Source organism: Canis lupus, chromosome 26, assembly GCF_048164855.1.
Source record: "Canis lupus baileyi chromosome 26, mCanLup2.hap1, whole genome shotgun sequence".
NCBI classification, from domain to species: domain Eukaryota; kingdom Metazoa; phylum Chordata; class Mammalia; order Carnivora; family Canidae; genus Canis; species Canis lupus.
This window is the reverse complement of record NC_132863.1, coordinates 27,478,811-27,496,838: the sequence shown is the minus strand read 5'-3', so window position 1 is coordinate 27,496,838 and position 18,028 is coordinate 27,478,811. Positions and strand designations below refer to the sequence as shown.

The following is an 18,028-nucleotide window of genomic DNA, read 5'->3' as shown; positions in this document are numbered from 1 at the left end:
TAGTCTGTCATACAGGCCACTGCTGGTTACTTTCCTAAAACAAAACCTTTTACCTCAGAAACCTTCTGTGGCTCCTTGCCTTCTGTGGTCAGCTCCAGTCTGCCTCCCAGACTTGCCTTGCAGTGCATCTTCACACCACACCTCTGTCACCCCATATGTGCCCTGTATATCCACTTCACTTCTCCTGGTTCTTTGCTTATGCTTTCCCCCGACTCTGGAAGCCTTCAAACACACACCTCTTCTTTTTACTGTGTCTCTTGAAATCCTGCTCATCCTTCTGTATTCACCTTAGTTGTGAAATTTTGAAGTGATGTCAGCCTTGTATGTTTTTACCCTTGTAGATTCCACAATCTTAGCAGTGTTTTGTATGTGTATTCTTGGCAAGCATGCGTAAAAGGAGAGATTTCATTGATTAAATTAGCTACAAAGCATTGTTGAACCTAGAGGTTATCTCCCTAAAACCTTTTCTTTGAGGTCCCTGCCTTCATGGGTATAAGAGTTTAGGATACCAAAAATGTAAACACATAGGTTGTAATTCTTAATTATGATAACTGCTGTGAGAGGAAAAAAAACATAGTAGTCAGTATTTAGGTGGAATGGAGAAAGACCTTGAGTCAGAAAACAGGGTGTGTGGAATGGCATAGTATGGCATGGTATTAGGGGAGGGGGAAGGGGACTGGGGATTGAGCTTGATCAGGGCCATTTGTGCTGGGAAGCCATCAGAAGCCCAGTGGGTAAGAGCCATGGTCCAGTTAACATTTTAAAAAAGCTAACTGGTCCCCAAGTTATGTAGCCAATAGGAGAAATTAGATCCAACATATAGTTCTTTAAATACTCATAGCAGATTGATAAAGTGAAATTAGCCAGACTTATAGATTTACTCAGAAATAGTCAGATATCAAGTACATCTTATTTTGTATTTTGGTAATTTCTCTGGCTGATTCAGCCATCTCCAAACCAAGCTGTTGATTTTGGAAGATCATTCTCATGCCAAGCTATTTCTTATTTTTCTAGCAATTCGTAAAATTGTTTTGTTGTTTTTTTTTTTCTTTTTTTAAGGTTGAATGCAACTCTCGCCTGAACCCCATAAATACAACTTTGCTAAAGGTAAGGTGCTTTCTTTTCTCGTTGCTAATTTGTGGGTAAATTATACATGGTTCAAATTATTCTATTTCTGAAATAGTTGCCCAGAATGAAGGAAAGCTGCTTTCTCTCTCTCGTTCCTTTTTTTTTTTTTTTTTTTAATTTCTTTTTCCTGAATGTATTTTCACTGTAGAAAATTGGAAAATAGGGACGCCTGGGTGGCTTAGTGGTTGAGCATCTGCCCTTGGCTCAGGGCATGATCCCAGAGTACCAGGATCGAGTCCCAGAGTACCAGGATCAAGTCCCGCATTGGGCTCCCTGCATGGTGCCTGCTTCTCCCTCTGCCTGTGTCTCTGCCTCTCTTTCTCTCTCTCTGGCTCTCAGGAGTAAATAAATAAAATCGTTAAAAAAAAAAGAAAAGAAAATTGGAAAAAAAAATTGGAAAACAGAGAAAAGTAAAGAATAAAATTAATGAAAATTACCCATAATCCTACCACCCCTACTACCACTCCTCTTTGGTGACAATATTGGTGTCGTGGGGTACCTAGGTGGCTCAGTGGATTAAGCGTGCAACTCTTTGGGCATAGAGTCATGATCTCAGGGTTGTGAGATTGAGCCCCACTTTGGGCTCTGTGCTAAGCATGGAGCCTATCTCACCCTCTGCCCCTTTCTCCCCAAATCTGGACTCACTCTCCAAAAGAAAAAAAAATTGGTGTCTTTTTTCCTGTATACTTTTTCATTATTAAGGTCAGAATATTTACAGCCCTGTACCTGTTTTCCTCAACTTTTTTTTTTTTTTTTTTTAAAGATTTACGTATTTAGGGCAGCCCCGGTGGCGCAGCAGTTTAGCGCCGCCTGCAGCCCAGGGCGTGATTCTGGAGACCCCGGATCAAGTCCCATGTCAGGCTCTCTGTATGGTGCCTGCTTCTCCCTCTGCCTCTCTCTCTGTCTCTATGAATAAATAAATAAAATCTTAAAAAAAGAAAAAGATTTACGTATTTATTCATGAGAGACACAGAGAGAGAGAGAGGCAGAGACACAGGTAGTGGGAGAAGCAGGCTCCCATAGGGAGCCCAATGCAGGACTCGATCCCGGATTGCAGGATCACACCCTGAGCCAAAGGCAGATAGATGCTCAACCGCTGAGCCATGCAGGTGTCCCCTTCCTCAGCTTTTTAACATGAGCATTTTCCCATGTCATTATAAACTTCATTAGCATTACTTAATATTGTGAGAATTAAGATGAATGATAATTATTTACATGTTATGTCCCATTGTATTGATAAGAAAGCTTCCAATAACATTCTAATGCTGAGGGTGGGTACATTTTCTTCCTCTTAGGGCAAATAGAGAGCAACTTTTATACTGAATTTCTGGTTGGTGTCAGGTTTCTCTCCCCCTTTTCATTATACCTCAGGCAAGAGTGTCAACCTTGCTTTTTCTACAGCCTGTAGTAAAATGTCCAGAGGTCTGACACCCTGATTTGAATATGGATTACTGTACTTATATGCCAGATCTTATGTTGTTTCCTGCTACTTTCTCAGCCTGAAGACCTCTGCTTTCTTCTCTTTCTCTTTGAAGTGCTTGAAAGGGAGGTGCTATCACCAGAAGCAGGCCAAAGTTCCTGGAAATAGAACATGAGGTTAATGCTCTGAGGTGACAGAACACAGAATGTTCTGAGGTCCAGGTGGTTGATGAACTGGACCAAAACAGGGATGTTATTAGCATATGGTTTCAAATAGTTTTTCACTACAGATTTGAGTCAGTATTCTGAAAGCACAAAACCGAACTCTGTAGTAGCTATAGATGTAGTTATTTCTGGGCAGAAGGGCCTACCACAACAGCATAATTGAACTGACTCTCCCAACTATTTGATAGGCATCAGACTTAGAAATAGTCTCTCCTAATATTCTCTCTCTGCATATGTTGTTTTATATCAGATTTTGGCTCCTAAGCTTCATGAAAATACAGCCTCTTCGAGTTAATTGTGTTTTATACTTCAATCAGGGTATATATTTGTTCCTGATATTATTTGTGAAATTTTAAGGGACTGTTCCATTGACCTCAAATTTTATTATTATTTTTAAAAAGATTTTATTTATTTATTCATGGTGGTGGGCAGAGGGAGAAGCAGGCTCCATGCAGGGAGCCTGACGTGGGACTTGATCCCCGGTCTCTAGGATCACACCCCAGGCCGAAGGCAGCGCCAAACCACTGGGCCACTGGGGCTGCCCCGGCTGACTGGAATTTTAAATAAAGGTATAGGAGATGGGTCGCCTGGATGGCTCAGTGGTTGAGCATCTGCCTTTGGCTCAGGGCGTGATCTCAGTCCCATGATCGAATCCGGCATTGGGCTCCCTATGAGGAGCCTGCCTCTCTCTCTGTTTCTTTTGTGAATAAAATAAAATAAAAAATGCAAATTCTTTATTCATTAAAGATTTTATAAAAAAAAAAAGATTTTATTTATTCATGAGAGACACAGAGAGAGAGAGAGACAGAGACATAGGCAGAGGGAGAAAGAAGCAGGCTCCCTGTGGGGAGCTTGATACGGGACACGATCACAGGACCCCAGGATTATGACCCAAGCCAAAGACAGATACTGAACCACTGAGCCACCTAGGTGTCCCGAGAAATGCAAACTTTAAATCAGAATTTCAAGGGAAGAAACCAAAGAATCTGAGTTTTAAGAAGTCTTTTAGGTAATTACAATGTCTACTTACAAAACACTATTCTAGAAATCCTTGCACAGGTGAGAATAACCAGCTGTAAATATTTATGAGTGAGAGACAGCCTTACCAAATCCAGCTTTGAGAGGAAAGTAGCTGACCAAGTGAGTTGGCTAAATTCAGCATCACCATCTGATTGGAGAAATCCCCTGAGGTGTAGAATGAAGATAATATAGGGCTCAAAGGGAACTTAGGAAGCATGGAACCCTGAGAAGTTAGGGTCATGCTTTTTGAGGACCCTGAAAGTAACATTCTTCAGTTGGGGGCAGAACCCTAGTTGAAGATGGTGGTTAACTTCACTGTCACCCCTAATGGAGGATTCCCAGTCTGGGGTTGAAGGCCAGGCTCTGCATCTTACTGATTAATAAGTATTTAATAATCTTTTCAGATTTACATCCCAAGTTATTGCTAGGATGTTTTTATATAAGGGTGCATTAAGGAAATGTACACTTGGTTGCAGTTACACATTAAGTTTAGGAACCTAAAATTCAATCCTGTTCTGTTTGAAAGGACTTATGGATTTTCAGAGTATGTCCCCTAAGTGTAAATACCAGGTGACTTACATATTTTTCCTCTTTTAGATGGCAGACTGTGGTGGACTGCCCCAAGTTGTACAGGTAAGGAGGGAGTTTGTTTTTTTCTTTTTTTTATTTTTTTTTTATTTTTTTTTTATTTTTTATTTTTTTAAAGATTTTATTTATTTATTCATAGACTCAGAGAGAGAGGGGCAGAGACACAGGCAGAGGGAGAGGGAGAAGCAGGCTCCATGCAGGGAGCCCGATGTGGGACTCGATCCCGGGTCTCCAGGATCACACCCCAGGCTGCAGGCGGCACCAAACCGCTGCGCCACCGGGGCTGCCCTTTTTCTTTTTTTTAAAACACTCATTTGATTCTACCACTTTGCCTGTACAAAGATTAATACCTTCTTATTTTGTCTCCTAGCCTGGAAAGCTCACCGAGGCCTTCAAGTACTTTTTGCAAGGAATGGGCTACAGTGAGTAGGATAAAACTTTCTAGCAAAACTCTAATGATAATGGGATCATTTTGACATCTGGGGAGCCCACATTTTTCAGGGCATAACCTCTGTGCTAGCCAGCCTGCAGTCAAGTAGAAACCAAAACGTTTATGGAGCATTCATGTGTGCATATACATAAGGTGAGCTAATTCATATTAAGCACTTACCTTGTGCCAGGCATTCTGTGTAACCTTAAGAGGTAAGTTCTGTTATTAGTCCCATTTTCTAGAAGAAGAAACTGAGGCTCAAGAAGAGGCTAAGCACATTTCCAGGTAACAATTCACTTGTAGAACCCTACCAGTCTGATTCCAGAGCCCCTGTTTTTAGTCACTGAGGCTTAGGCTTTCCCAAGCTTCTGAACCTGAAATTATGATTTGCCTTTGAACTCAGCTGGTAATGACTCCTGGCCTAGAGAAACACAATGGAAACTTCAGAATAAAGGGTAGTGCCCTCAGTTACATCTGCCCCGCCATAGAAAATGAACTTCCAGAGTAGTTTAGAGGGAGTCCAAGGATGTGTCCGTATCGTGTGCCACTGTCCTGGTCTCTTGTATTGTAAGACCCCTAAGCTTTCTCATTTGTCACAGACTATCCACACTTGCTCCTTCCTTGGAATTTTTAAGAAGAAAAACTCTTGAACCCAGGTACAGAGCTCTTTACCCAGTAGGGTGTTTTTTTGTTTTGTTTTGTTTTTTTCCCTGTCTTTGGTGTAAATGTGAAAAATGGCCTTTGGACAGCTGCCTGGGCAGCAACTGACCCCTGGGTACAGCCTTGTGCCTGGCAGGCAGACTGTGTATGTCTCGTCTAGAGCGGCTGTGTCATCCCCATCTGTGAGCCACTACCAGCCGAGCCCACACCCATGTCTCTCTGGCTCACTGGGAGGAGAAGTCCCTCTCCTAGCCAGTTCTCATCCCTTTCCTAGGAGACAGCTGATCTTTCAGTCCATTTCTGATCCAAAACAGATGGCTGTTTATAGTAGAGGGGAAAACAGTTGCCCTCAACTAGTTGAGAAAAGTAACATCTGAGATGCTAATAAAACATCAATCAGCCTCACCTCTCTGAGACCTTAAAATAAAACTTCATCCCCGGCTTAGAATATTCTGTCAGTGTTTACTAGGCAGCCGAGGTTGCCACTTGGCACTCTTGGGTCACTAACCTGCCTTTTCCTGTGTCCATCCTGCTTCCAGTCCCGTATGTGCAGCTCAGTCACCTGAGCACCGAGCCAGGTACATTCCTCTGTGCTGGCCCCGCCCCTGCCTCCCAGCCACGCTCTCCTGGCTGCATTGGCTGCCTGCAGCATGTCCGCGGTTTTCCTGTGCAGTGAGAGCCCGATAGAACGTGGCTCATTGTGCCCTAAGAGGGTTAGCCTGCAAGTCCAGCTGGTTCCCCAGGAAGAAAAGAGCAGGTTGTAATAGCCAGGCTTCCTCTTATCATCCAAATCCAGGGTCACAGCAATAGCTGAAATTTTGTAGGCAGAACCCCTCTTCTACCACCACGTACTGATCCTGGCATGAACCCCAGACACAGGAGTCGAAGGGCAGCCTTGCTTCTAAATAGGAGTGTCAGAGCCTGTGCCTAGAAAACTCAGCAGTTAACAGGTGAATGGCATCTTTTGATCCCAGCATTGAAATGACAGCTTGGGGAGTGGCTGGTGCCTCAGGAAGATAGGCAGGGAGGTTATGCCAGGTAAGACCATGTCCTGGCCAACCTGGAAGGACTTTGAGGTCACAGCACTGGTAGGACAGTAGTCTGAGTGAAACACCCCCTGCCCAGAGCCTTTCCCTTGCAGGCACCCTGTCTGTACCTTGTTGCCTGCATAGAGGTCAGCACTGGGCTCACCTGCCCTCCCCTGTACCCACACTTTTGTATATGTCTCCTCCCCAGGTAGCAAAGGTAGCCTGTGGACACGGATGGTAGTCTTGTTGTATCGGGCTTGCACTGTGTTTGTGAAACACTTTCATACTTGTGTGGTTCGTCTTTCTTTTGGTTTAGTCTTGCATGCACTGCAGGTTTTGGTTACCTATTTGGTTTCCCAAAGCCTTTCTCCTAATCACTGAATGGCGTGGGCATAGCTAAGAGGCTATACTCTGGACTTAGGTTTCCCCATGTTCTTCTATGGACTAGAATCATCCAAGATTCCAACCAGATCCAGAAGATTAAAGCAGCCTTGCATATAGCCATTTACCTAAGCACATAATGCAAAGTGGAGATGGCTATGTCTTGTCCTGGATCTCACCTTAAATGAGTTGGGAAAGCTAAACAAAGCCTTTGGTAAAATTTCTGGATTAACTAATCTTAGCCAGGGTACCATCTTCTAGTCTTCTTGGTTCTTTCTTACAGTACCATCTGCCAGCATGACCCGGCTCGCCCGATCACGAACCCACTCAACCTCGAGTAGCATCGGCTCTGGAGAAAGTGCCTTCAGCCGATCTGTCACCAGCAATCAGTCAGATGGAACTCAAGAATCCTCTGAGTCCCCAGATGTTGTGGACAGACACCAAACCATGGAGGTGTCCTGTTAAGCAGATGCTCCTCCCCTGGACCATGCAAGTCCACCCTCTTTCAACCAACCACTCCATAATATAACATTTCATCCAGCAAACTGGCATTTATCTTTAACTCCTGCATGGCCACTGACACTCTCTGGTATCCTGGATTTATCATTCTCACTGCCTGCCCACCCTCCTTTTTGTATGTACCAAGGACCACTTCCTTACCATTACTGTAACATTCTAGCATCTTTATCTGATCAGATTTCCATATCTTCTCTTGCCAGCTTTTCCTCGTGCTTTCCCAACTACGTATCTGACAAGATTCTTTGATCCTGATGTATGTGTGTGAGCACGCGTGTCTGTGTTTGTGTGTGCATAGTTCTGTGATTTTAGATGTGCTTTCTTGTAGAGCTTCTGCAAAGAAAACCCAGAAAACTAAAAAACAAAGGGGAACTTTTTTTTCATTTTCAATGGTATTTTTAAGGGAAATATACAGAACAGGTTTCTAGGTTGGGTAGGCCACTGCATTCTCTTTTGGTTCCAAATTGGTCAACAAGATTTGCAAAGTTACTTCAGCAGCTCTGAGGAATGTGGAAGATCATGCTTACTGTTGATTGTGACCAATAGAAGGGAGCCTGTTACATAGAGAGGCAGGTAGGGTGACCAGCCACCTCCTTCTGTCCAAATGCATTCACATATGTTATTCTGTAAATAAAAGGGAGGGATATATTCTTTTAGAAGCCCATAAATGATGAGGTTCTGATGCAACATGAAGTTTTTCCTAAGAAGTGAATGTGGCTTCATCACAGCACAGGAAAGTGGAAAACAAAATGTCAGACCTCTGCTCTGCCAGAGCAGAACTGCTGTCACTGCAGCGTCTTATCTTACCAGATAGCCACTAGAAGTGCCTCCTGGGTCTGTGATGAAGAGTGTTTCTCCACCCCTCAATCCTCTGAAAAAGGAGAGGTATGGCCTGAAAATTATGTACATAGGAACCAGCTGGAGGAAGAGGTACAGACCTTAACAGAATGTAATGCATCACAGGCATAGCCTTGACTTCAGTTGCTTTGTAAGTGAAATTGGTACAGAACCCATTTCTCAGAAAGATTCCTGACAGTTCTTAAAGAAAAGAGTGAAGGGGCCAGTCTATAAAGGCAGCATGTGCAGGTACAATTGGTGTTTAGTGGACTGCTGTGTGAGGGGCTGAAGCCAGCCAGAGTATTGCTGGGAGGAGGATGAAACCAGCTGCCACGTAGCAAGGGCCCATCTCTTAAGGGCATCAGATGTAAGCTCAGGGTTCCACAGTTCCGAATCTTAGGGAGGGGCTTTTCAGACATAGTATTCGCTTTCTGCTGAGATAGGGAATGCGTCACTCTGCCAGAGTACAACTTTTTACAGATTATTAAATAAAGCTGTATATGTCTCATTGTTACCTGATTGCTGGTGTTATTTCTCTCAAGCCATGAACTGGGGCTCGGGGTGGAACCAAGTTACTGTATATGGGCCTCGTACTGGGCATTTTCACATACTTGGTCATTATCTCACCCAAGAAGAAATTAAGAGTCCAGATAAATAATTTGCCCAAGGTCATACCAATAAACCCATCTAAGATTGAACTCTAAATCCATTAGATACATCTCTATTCCCCTTAAGCCAAAAATCATGAGAAAACAGATCATGCAGTTTCTGACAAAGGAGGAAAGCTAAGGTCTTGGAAGGATGTTCCACATTTCAGCTCTGCCATCTGTGTAGGGTTGCTGGGTCCCACCGTAATGTAGTAATCTGCAACCAGTTGCCTGGGTTCCTCAAACAAACCAGACTCTGTTTCTCCAGAAATGGCTGTCTTTGTACCAGTGATATCAGGAGGCCACCACCTTGGGTCAATTTTGAATGCTCCAGAGGCTACTGCTACTATTTGTACCTCAAGGTTGCTGTGTCTCTGGGAGCTACTTGTAAAATGACATGGACCCTGCTCATTCTGAGAAAGGACATGAAGCAAATGCACAGGACAGGTATAGGTCACCAAGTTGAGTTCCAGACAATACATCATAATAGTTCTTGAGCTGGAAGGTGATTGATGGTCACAGTTGCTCTTAAAACCCACATCAGTCCAGCCACCATGGCTATATCTGACATGGCTGGTCACCTATTTTCCCGCCATAGCCTTGTGCCTAGAGTCCGTCCCCTCCTGACTACACCAGACTGATCCATACCATACTTTCTCTCTTAATTTTCATTTCCTTTCTCCCTGTTCAGTCTAAACACACTTGGGTGTCTGCCTTATGAGAGTCAAGGAAGTGGCCAGGTAGACTCTACAAGACCATTGTGTAAAGCTTTTCCTTTTAAATCATCTTACCCAGTTCTCATGGCACCCCCGCAAAGTGGTCAGGTCTGTTTTACAGACAAGGAATAGTTGAGACTTAAGTGTTTGGGTCAAGGTCACCTATCCTGAAAAATTTCCCATTCCTCCAAAGTCAATGCATTTTCTTTTTCTTCTTTTTTTTTTTTTTTTTTTTTTAAGATGTATTTATTCGGGGATGCCTGGGTGGTTCAGCAGTTGAGCATCTGCCTTTGGCTCAGGGAGTGATCCTGGAGTGCCAGGATCAAGTCTCACATCGGGCTTCCTACATGGAGCCTGCTTCATCCTCTGCCTGTGTCTCTGCCTCTCCCTCTCAGTCTCTGTCTCAAATAAACAAACAAATAAAATCTTAAAAAAAAAAAAAAAAGGTATTTATTCAGGCAGTCCTGATGGCTCAGCGGTTTGGTGCTGCCTTCAGCCCAGGGTGTGATCCTGGAAACTCGGGATCGAGTCCCACGTCAGGCTCCCTGCATGGAGCCTGCTTCTTTCTCCCTCTGACTGTGTCTGTGTCTCTCATGAATAAATAAATAAAATCTTAAAAAAAAAAAGATGTATTTATTCATGAGAGACACAGAGACATAGGCAGAGGGAGAGGCAGGTTCCCTATGGGGAGCCCAATGTGGGACTCCATCCCAGGACCCCAGGATCACGACCTGAGCCAAAGGTAGATGCTCAACCACTGAGCCACCCAGGTGCCCTCAATGCATTTTCATATTCAGCCTTTTATTGAGCATCAACCATAGCCTGGGAGCCATTTGCATCTTCATATATGTTTCCTAATAATGGTCCAGTGAGGTACATGCTAGTCCCATTTTGTGGATGAGAAACTGGCCTAAAGGTAACTACAAATGGTCACAAAACTAATAAGCAGCAGATCTGGGTAAACTAATTCTCAGGTATCTCCTTTGACCTCACCTTGAGGCCAGTCTGAAAGTCTTTCCTGTCAGATAAGAAAGTAGACAAAGTGGTTTGCAGACAGGAGCAGGAAGGTGGACCTGTGCTCATTCCCCTCCCTGCTGTGGGGATACATCCTTGAGTGGCATCATCCATTCTAATATCCTGATTAGAACTTTCTTGGGCAGCCCCGGTGACGCAGCGGATTAGCGCCACCTGCAGCCTGGGGTGTGATCCTGGAGACCTGGGATCCAGTCCCTTGTCAGGCTTCCTGCATGGAGCCTGCTTCTCCCTCTGCCTGTGTTTCTGCCTCTCTCTCTCTGAATAAATAAATTAAAAAATCGTTTAAAAAAAAAAAAAAAAAAAAGAACTTTCTAACACAGGATGTGCTTCCCACTCTGGCTCCTCCCAGCTTTTCACACCAAGTGCCCATGGAGTTAAGTCTCAAACCAACCTTCCCTGAGACAAAGGGAGAACCTGAGCTGAAGTGTGCCCTAGCTGGTAGGGCCCCAGTAAAAGCTTCATAGCCTGACCTGGAGTCAGGAGCTATTTTAGGGTCATTTTGTGTTAAAAGGCATGTCTCAGAGTGCCTGGGTGGCCCAGTCAAGTGTCTGTCTTCAGCTCAGGTCATGAACCTGTGGTCTTGGGATGGAGCCCTGTGTCAGGTTCCCTGCTCAGTGGGCAGAGGGAGTCTTCTCCCTCTCTCACGGCCCCTCCCCCTCGTGAGATTGCGCGCGCGCGCTCTCTCTCTCTCTCATCAATTTTTTTAAAAGATTTTATTTATTCATGAGAGACACAGGCAGAGATACAGGCAGAGGGAGAACCAGGCTCCATGCAGGGAGCCCGACGTGGGACTTGATCGTGGGTCTCCAGATCACGCTCTGGGCCAAAGAGGGCGCTAAACCGCTGAGCCACCCGGGCTGCCCTAATAATTGAAATCTTAAAAAAAAAAAAAAAATCATGTCTCCAGGAATACTAAGCCCCCAATGGAAAGGCAGAAGTAGGTGTGGTTATTTCTATTTTAATGAGATAGGGGTTTTATTTAAGTTTTAATGACTTAAGGTAAAACATCAGTCAAAGGCAATTCTAGGGACACCTGGGTGGCTCAGTGGTTGAGCGTCTGCTCAGGCAGGGAGTGATCCTGGGGTCCTGGGATATAACTCCTGCATCAGGCTACCTGCAGGGGGCCTGCTTCTCGCTCTGCCCGTGTCTCCGCCTCTCTCTCCTTCATGGATAAATAATTTTTTTAAGGCAATTCTGTCAGAAATTTCTTTTTTTTTTTAATTTATTTATTTATGATAGTAACAGAGGGAGAGAGAGAGAGGCGGAGACACAGGCAGAGAGAGAAGCAGGCTCCATGCACGGAGAGCCCGAAGTGGGATTCAATCCTGGGTCCCCAGGATCGCGCCCTGGGCCAAAGGCAGGCGCCAAACCGCTGCGCCACCCAGGGATCCCAGAAATTTCTTTATCCTACCTGAGTGATTCTCCAGTTTGGGCTGTGCATCAGAACACCTGGAGGCTCGTGGAAAGCAATTGCTGGCCACACCTAGTTTCTGATCTAGTAGATCTGAGATGGGGCCCAAGAATTTGCCTAACAAACTCCCAGATGATGCTGAGGCTACTGGCCTGAGACCACACTTGGAGAACCACTATCCAGGTCTTGTTACTCAAAGTGCATGGACCAGCAATATGGGTATTGCCTGGGTGTTATTAGCAATTCAGTCCTCAATCCCCACCCCAGACCCACCAAACTAGAACCTGCTATTTAACAAGATCCCTAAGGGATACCTATACACATTAAAGACTGGGACGCATCAATCCAAGGCTGTGCTTCCCCCAAAACCAGTTAAGTGCATCTCTTGGAGTATATAAAGTTCAGATTCCTTGGCTTTCCTCTGGTGACTTAAATTCAGAAAATGGAGGAGCAGCCCAGGAATCTGATACCAAAAGAACCTCAGGTGATTATAATAGTCAGGTAAGCTTAGGAAACCCCTCATTTACCTCAGTTCTGTGTTCCTCAGGCAAGACCAAGCCACAAAGCCAGAGAAAAAACTCTAGGATAATGACAAGGCAGCTGCTTCTCTTTTAGAAACAGGAACTTGGGGAAGGTGGCTCCTTGATGGTCTGTGATGACGTCAGAGGAAATGGGTGGTTGTGAGAACCACAGAACCTGCAGATGTGAGCCGGGAGCCCCAAGGACCCTATGACAGAGCTCAAAGAACCCCAGGCATTCTTCCCTGGCCGTCTGTGCTTGGGAGGGCTGTCCAATGCCGGGGTCCCTAAGGAGCACCAGTCTCCTGTCCCATTGCAGGTCTACAAACTGCTGACCACAACAGATGGCAGAGCTACCCAAAGTGATACCAAGAGCATCTCCCTGAAGAGCCTTCCAGGCTGAGAGGATTCTGGGTATCCTAGGACTAAGGACTTTGACAGATGTCCAGAAGGGCCGTCCAAAGCCCTAACCTCTCCAGCCAAAGCATGCATCTAAGCTGAGCCCCTGCCCCAAGCTTTGATGACAGGAAACCAGTAAGTATGCTTGCTTTTGTTTTCTGATGGCCCTGGGACTGAAGACAGATGGTCCCCTCAGAGGCTGGGAGTGGGCTTTACAGTGGGTGGAGGGATACATTCCAGGAAAAGAAGTTCTGTTAAGGATGTAAGGGGGTAGTTTTTAGGGTCCCCAAAGGAACCCAGGCTTCCCCATTACTCCTTTGACTGGTGGGCCCCCCCACCCTGCCCACCAGAGAATTACATTGTATCCTCCAGCTTGTTTTCATGCCCGTTCTGGTCCCATCTCCATCATCTCAATCACTAATGTGCTGTATGACTTTGGAACCCCCTCTGGGTTACAGCCTTCCAATGTCCTCTCTGAAGGCATTCTCTACTATAGTATCAACAGTTCCTCTCACAAGGGTGATGTTTCTCAGTAGAGAGACAGATCTCCCTTTAGCTCAATCCAAATTCATCACTCTTACCTCCACCACTGAGAAATATCTTCAGAAGCACAAAAACACAGAAGACATGGATTGTAGACCCAAGTCTGCACTAACCAGCTGTGTGAGAGTGAGCACGAGGTTACCCTCTCTGAGCTCTGATCATTGTATGTGAATGGGTTTCAAAGCTGCTGATCTGTCAAAGGATCAAGTGAAAAAGATTAAGCTGCTAGTCTCAGCAGCTTTTACTCTTTCCTTCCACCCACTGGCCTGGGCCCCCTAGAAAGTGCCTAGCACACAGTAAATTGTTCAAATATGCATGTAATTAATAATTAGATTCTCTTTGAAGTTTTGGCCACACTTCCTCCTAGGCCTGCGTACCCTGAGGTCTTCATTTCACCCCCAGGAAGCTGCTTGGCCAGATGAAGGGAGCTGGCGAGGTCAGGGAAGGAAGGGGTGCTTCCCGGCTCCACCTGCTGTAGGAAGAAGTCTCTGGGTTTAGTGCAGTTGGTGATTGTGGTAACTTTGTGTTGCTGAAGGAGGGGAAAGGAAACTAAACTTTACTAAACACCACTTTACACCAGCTCCCTGACTTCTCTCCACTACCCAGTGGAGTTGGTACTATCCCCGTTTCAAAGACAAGACCAAGGTTATGTGCTTTGTGTAAGGAGGTCACACAACTGGAACCTAGTTGGTCTGAATTAATCACTCATGCTACCCAGGAGAGATCTCTCCCTAAGATTTTCTGGACTTATGTCCACACAGTTAAGCATAGAGCTTATATCTGATACCCAAGAGGAAAGGAAAGGCTGAGGAGTAGCAGGAATTTCAAAAGTCTGATGTGAAGGGGAGCCCTAGCAATGAGGGCATTAGATACCTCAGGAAGCAGCAGTACCATCTCAGCCTGCCAAAGCTTCAGGATCCCAAAGTCTGAGCAGGAAATGGCTGCCAGGAGCCATTTCCTAAAAAGGGACCCATTTTGTATTAAGGAGCTCCATCCCCACAAGTATAGAACTCTCCATGATAATGACAGAAACCCATACTTACTCAAGCATGGTGAAGGGTTCAAAGGCAAGGCCAGAGCCTGCTATATCACTGTCATTCCATGAGATCCTCCAGGGAACCAAGCTGGTATGTATATGAAACTATCTGAAAGAACAAAACCACTTCCCTGAAACACTTTAATAAAATGTTTAAAAAATTACCATTACCCTGAAACCTGGGAGTTAAAATTATTCTAAGGATAAGACACTTGTCCAAAAAGCTAATAATCATTTTGTCCATTTAGTTAATATGTGTTGAGCACCTTTTATGGGCCAGGTGCCTCATGAAATGTTGAGGAAACAGAAAAAGAGGTCTTTGTCCTCATTGAGCTGAGGAATAATGGCAAATTAAACACTCTAATAGGGGATCCCTGGGTGGCTCAGTGGTTTAGCGCCTTCCTTCGGCCCGGGGCATGATCCTGGAGTCCCGGGATCGAGACCCGCATGGGCTCCCTGCATGGAGCCTGCTTCTCCCTCTGCCTGTGTCTCTGCCTCTCTATCTCTGTGTCTCTCATGAATAAATAAATAAAATCTTAAAAAAATAATAAACACTCTAATAAATGAATAGTTAAAACTTGGGAAGGGGGTGCGCCTGGCTGGCTCAGTAATCAGTAGAGTATGGGACACTGGATCATAGGGTTGTGAGTTCGAGCCCCATGTTGGGTGTAGAGATTAGTTAAAAACAAAATTAAAACAAAGAAACAAACAACTTGGGAAAGAATGAACAGGGAGATGAGAAAGAAAAAAGGGGAAGGCTCTCAGGAGCAGCCTCCGGTGAAGCGACATTCAGAACACAATAAAGGAAAAGTGGGCCCTGGCCAGGCTTCTCGCATGTCCTATCTTTAAGACCCATATGTTGGTATTGTTATCCCCATTTTCCAGATGAGGAAATGGAGGCAAAGAGCAGGGAAATGGCTCGACAGCCAATCCCTCCAAAGCCTTGCAAGTCATCACTGTGGTGTACAGTCTCCCAGTCATCTTAATTTGCCCTGTGACACCAGTCACAGTGTGCTCAGTGTCACCTTAGCTTGTTACGATACCAGCTCCCAAGCCTCCTCAGATCCCCCTTGCCAGGCAGCCTGGGTGGCTCAGTGGTTTAGCACCTGCCTTTGGCCCAGGGCGTGATCCTGGAGTCCTGGGATTGAGTCCCACTTCTCCCTGCATGGAGCCTGCTTCTCCCTCTGCCTATACGCCTATACCTCTGCCTCTCTCTCTCTCTCTCTTTCTCTCTCTCTCTGTGTCTCTCATGAATAAATAAAATCTTAAGAAAAAAAAAAAATCCCCCTTGCCTACCTCTAACCCTAGCCATGGGTCCTGTCATTGTCCCCAGCCCATGTGATCCCAGGTCAGGAGATGGTTCTGAGTGGGTTATAGGAATGATTCCTGAGGGCTGGGGGATTCAGAGAAATATTCCTAGGGAGGGGGGGTTCCAGACCTCCCACCCCCCTCCATCCTGACAGTCCCACACGGGAAAGGGCAGTCCAGCCAGTAGGAGGGATACCACACGATTAAAGGCCCAGAAACAAGAAGAGCATGGCTGCAGCATGGGAAAGGAAAGCCCACTAGAGAAAACAGAGTCCAGTTGCAGAGAAGAGAGCTTCCAGAGTCTGGTGGAGGAGCTGGAGCCTGCTGAGAGAGGGATTGTTCACTCTGGTCAGCAGGGCTGAGCTGGGGAGGGAGAAGGTGTCTGGGGACCAGGGTCTCTGTGTCCATCACAGCATCTCTTACAGATTTCTCTAGGCCATGTACTTCTGCGTGTTCTGCTGAGGAACAATGGGAGGTCAGCTCAGCCGAGGGAAAACCCTGCCAAGCCCAAGCTCGAGGCCCTCTGTCCAAGAACTGGACCCTGTGCCCATGCAAGCAGGTAGGCTTCCCACACCCAGTAATGCTGTGGGGCCCCAGACATCACTCACTGCCTCTTCCTGACAAGGCACTCCAGCTCAGCTTCAAGTGTCAATGAGTTCCTGCTGTATACCAGGCCCTTCCCTGTGAACCATATGGCAGGGTTCCTGCTCTGGAGGAGTTAACATTTCAGCAGTCAGAATGTTAAACAAGGGCAGCCCAGGTGGCTCAGCGGTTTAGCGCCGCTTCAGCCCAGGGCCTGATCCTGTAGTCCCGGGATGGAGTCCCATGTCAGGCTCCCTGCATGGAGCCTGCTTCTCTCTCTACCCGTGTCTCTGCCTCTCTCTCTCAATCTCTCTCTCTGTGTCTCTCATGAATAAAATCTTAAAAAAAAAAAAAAAGAATGTTAAACAATCAGGTAAGCTAGAAAATGTGGGAGAGTGACAGGTATTAACCAGGAGAGCTTCCTTCCTCCTCAGTCAGTTTATGAGGAAATTGAGCAGGCAACTCTAAGATCAACCCTAGTTCTATAGCTCTTCGGAGCTGCATTGTCTGTTATAATAGTCTCTAAGCCATCTGTGGCCATTTAAATTCAAAGTAAAATTCATTGAAATGAAATTAAGTTAAATATGTAGCTCCTCAGTCACACTAGCCACATTTTAAGTGCTCAGTAGCCATATATGTAGCTAGTGGTTACCTATTGGACAGCACAGTTATAGAACATTACCTGGGATCCCTGGGTGGCGCAGCGGTTTAGCACCTGCCTTTGGCCCAGGGCGCGATCCTGGAGACCCAGGATCGAATCCCACGTCGGGCTCCTGGTGCATGGAGCCTGCTTCTCCCTCTGCCTATGTCTCTGCCTCTCTCTCTCACTGTGTGCCTATCATAAATAAATAAAAATGAAAAAATAAAAAGAACATTTCCTTCATCATGGAAAGTTCTACTGGACAGTGTGGTTCCAACATGTCTCCTCTTACCTTGTGAAATACTAGAAGCAAAATTAGAACCATGGCAGTTAGAAAAAATTGGGACATATAATGCCTATGCTGAGCCTACACCTGTGATTTTCAAGATAGTCCTATTTAAAAATGCCAGTTTTTAGGACAATTAGACAATCAAAATATCCTAGAAATTCTAATATTTTGATATCAAAACTATGGCCCCAGTTTGTTTCTTGTTCCCCCAAGTGACCCACAAATCCTTTCTCAAATCATATCCTGATTTGAGGTTTTGATAATGTATTCATAAGATTCTTCTGAGAAACAGAACCAATAGAGTATGTGTACGTGTGTGTGTGTGTGTGTGTGTATAGACACAGAATTTATTTTAAGAAATTGTTTCATACAGTTGTGGTGGCTGGCGAGTCTGAAATCTGCCGGGTGGGCTGGCAAGCCAGAGGCCCAAGGAAGAGTTAATACAGAATTCCAGAGTCAGTCCAGAATTCTCTCTTCCTTAGGGGACCTCAATCTTTTTCCTTTAAGATCTTCCACTGACTAGTTGAGGCCCACCCACATAATGGAGGGTCCTCACTCTGCTTCTTTCAAAGGCCACTGACTTAATTTGTTATCTCATCTTTTTTTAATTTAAGATTTTATTTATTCATGACAGACACAGAAAGAGAGAGGCAGAGACATAGGCAGAGGGAG

The 18,028-nt window shown here is 45.3% G+C and overlaps 2 protein-coding genes across 16 annotated transcripts in view; both read left to right on the top strand.

Moving 5' to 3' along the window:
- The window catches only part of NDRG3 (NDRG family member 3), a 74,816-nt gene extending 66,070 nt beyond the window's left edge, over positions 1–8,746 (top strand). For 6 of the 11 annotated variants that reach the window (XM_072800918.1, XM_072800916.1, XM_072800921.1 and 3 more), the window contains 5 exons: positions 1,060–1,107; positions 4,390–4,425; positions 4,751–4,802; positions 6,010–6,048; positions 7,163–8,746. In XM_072800918.1, coding sequence (XP_072657019.1) covers positions 1,060–1,107; positions 4,390–4,425; positions 4,751–4,802; positions 6,010–6,048; positions 7,163–7,344 — 357 coding nt within the window. In that variant the 3' untranslated portion in view covers positions 7,345–8,746. Of the gene's footprint in view, positions 1–1,059; positions 1,108–4,389; positions 4,426–4,750; positions 4,803–5,409; positions 5,467–6,009; positions 6,049–7,162 lie in introns of those variants that run through there. The other 5 variants (XR_012018549.1, XM_072800920.1, XM_072800919.1 and 2 more) reach the window with 3 other exon arrangements.
- Positions 8,747–12,000: 3,254 nt separating this feature from the next.
- The window catches only part of SLA2 (Src like adaptor 2), a 30,577-nt gene continuing 24,549 nt past the window's right edge, over positions 12,001–18,028 (top strand). The window contains exons 1-2 of one of the 5 annotated variants that reach the window (XM_072800884.1): positions 12,001–13,093; positions 16,271–16,404. In XM_072800884.1, coding sequence (XP_072656985.1) covers positions 16,314–16,404 — 91 coding nt within the window. In that variant the 5' untranslated portion in view covers positions 12,001–13,093; positions 16,271–16,313. The remainder of the gene's footprint in view (positions 13,094–16,270; positions 16,405–18,028) is intronic. The other 4 variants (XM_072800885.1, XM_072800886.1, XM_072800883.1 and 1 more) reach the window with 4 other exon arrangements.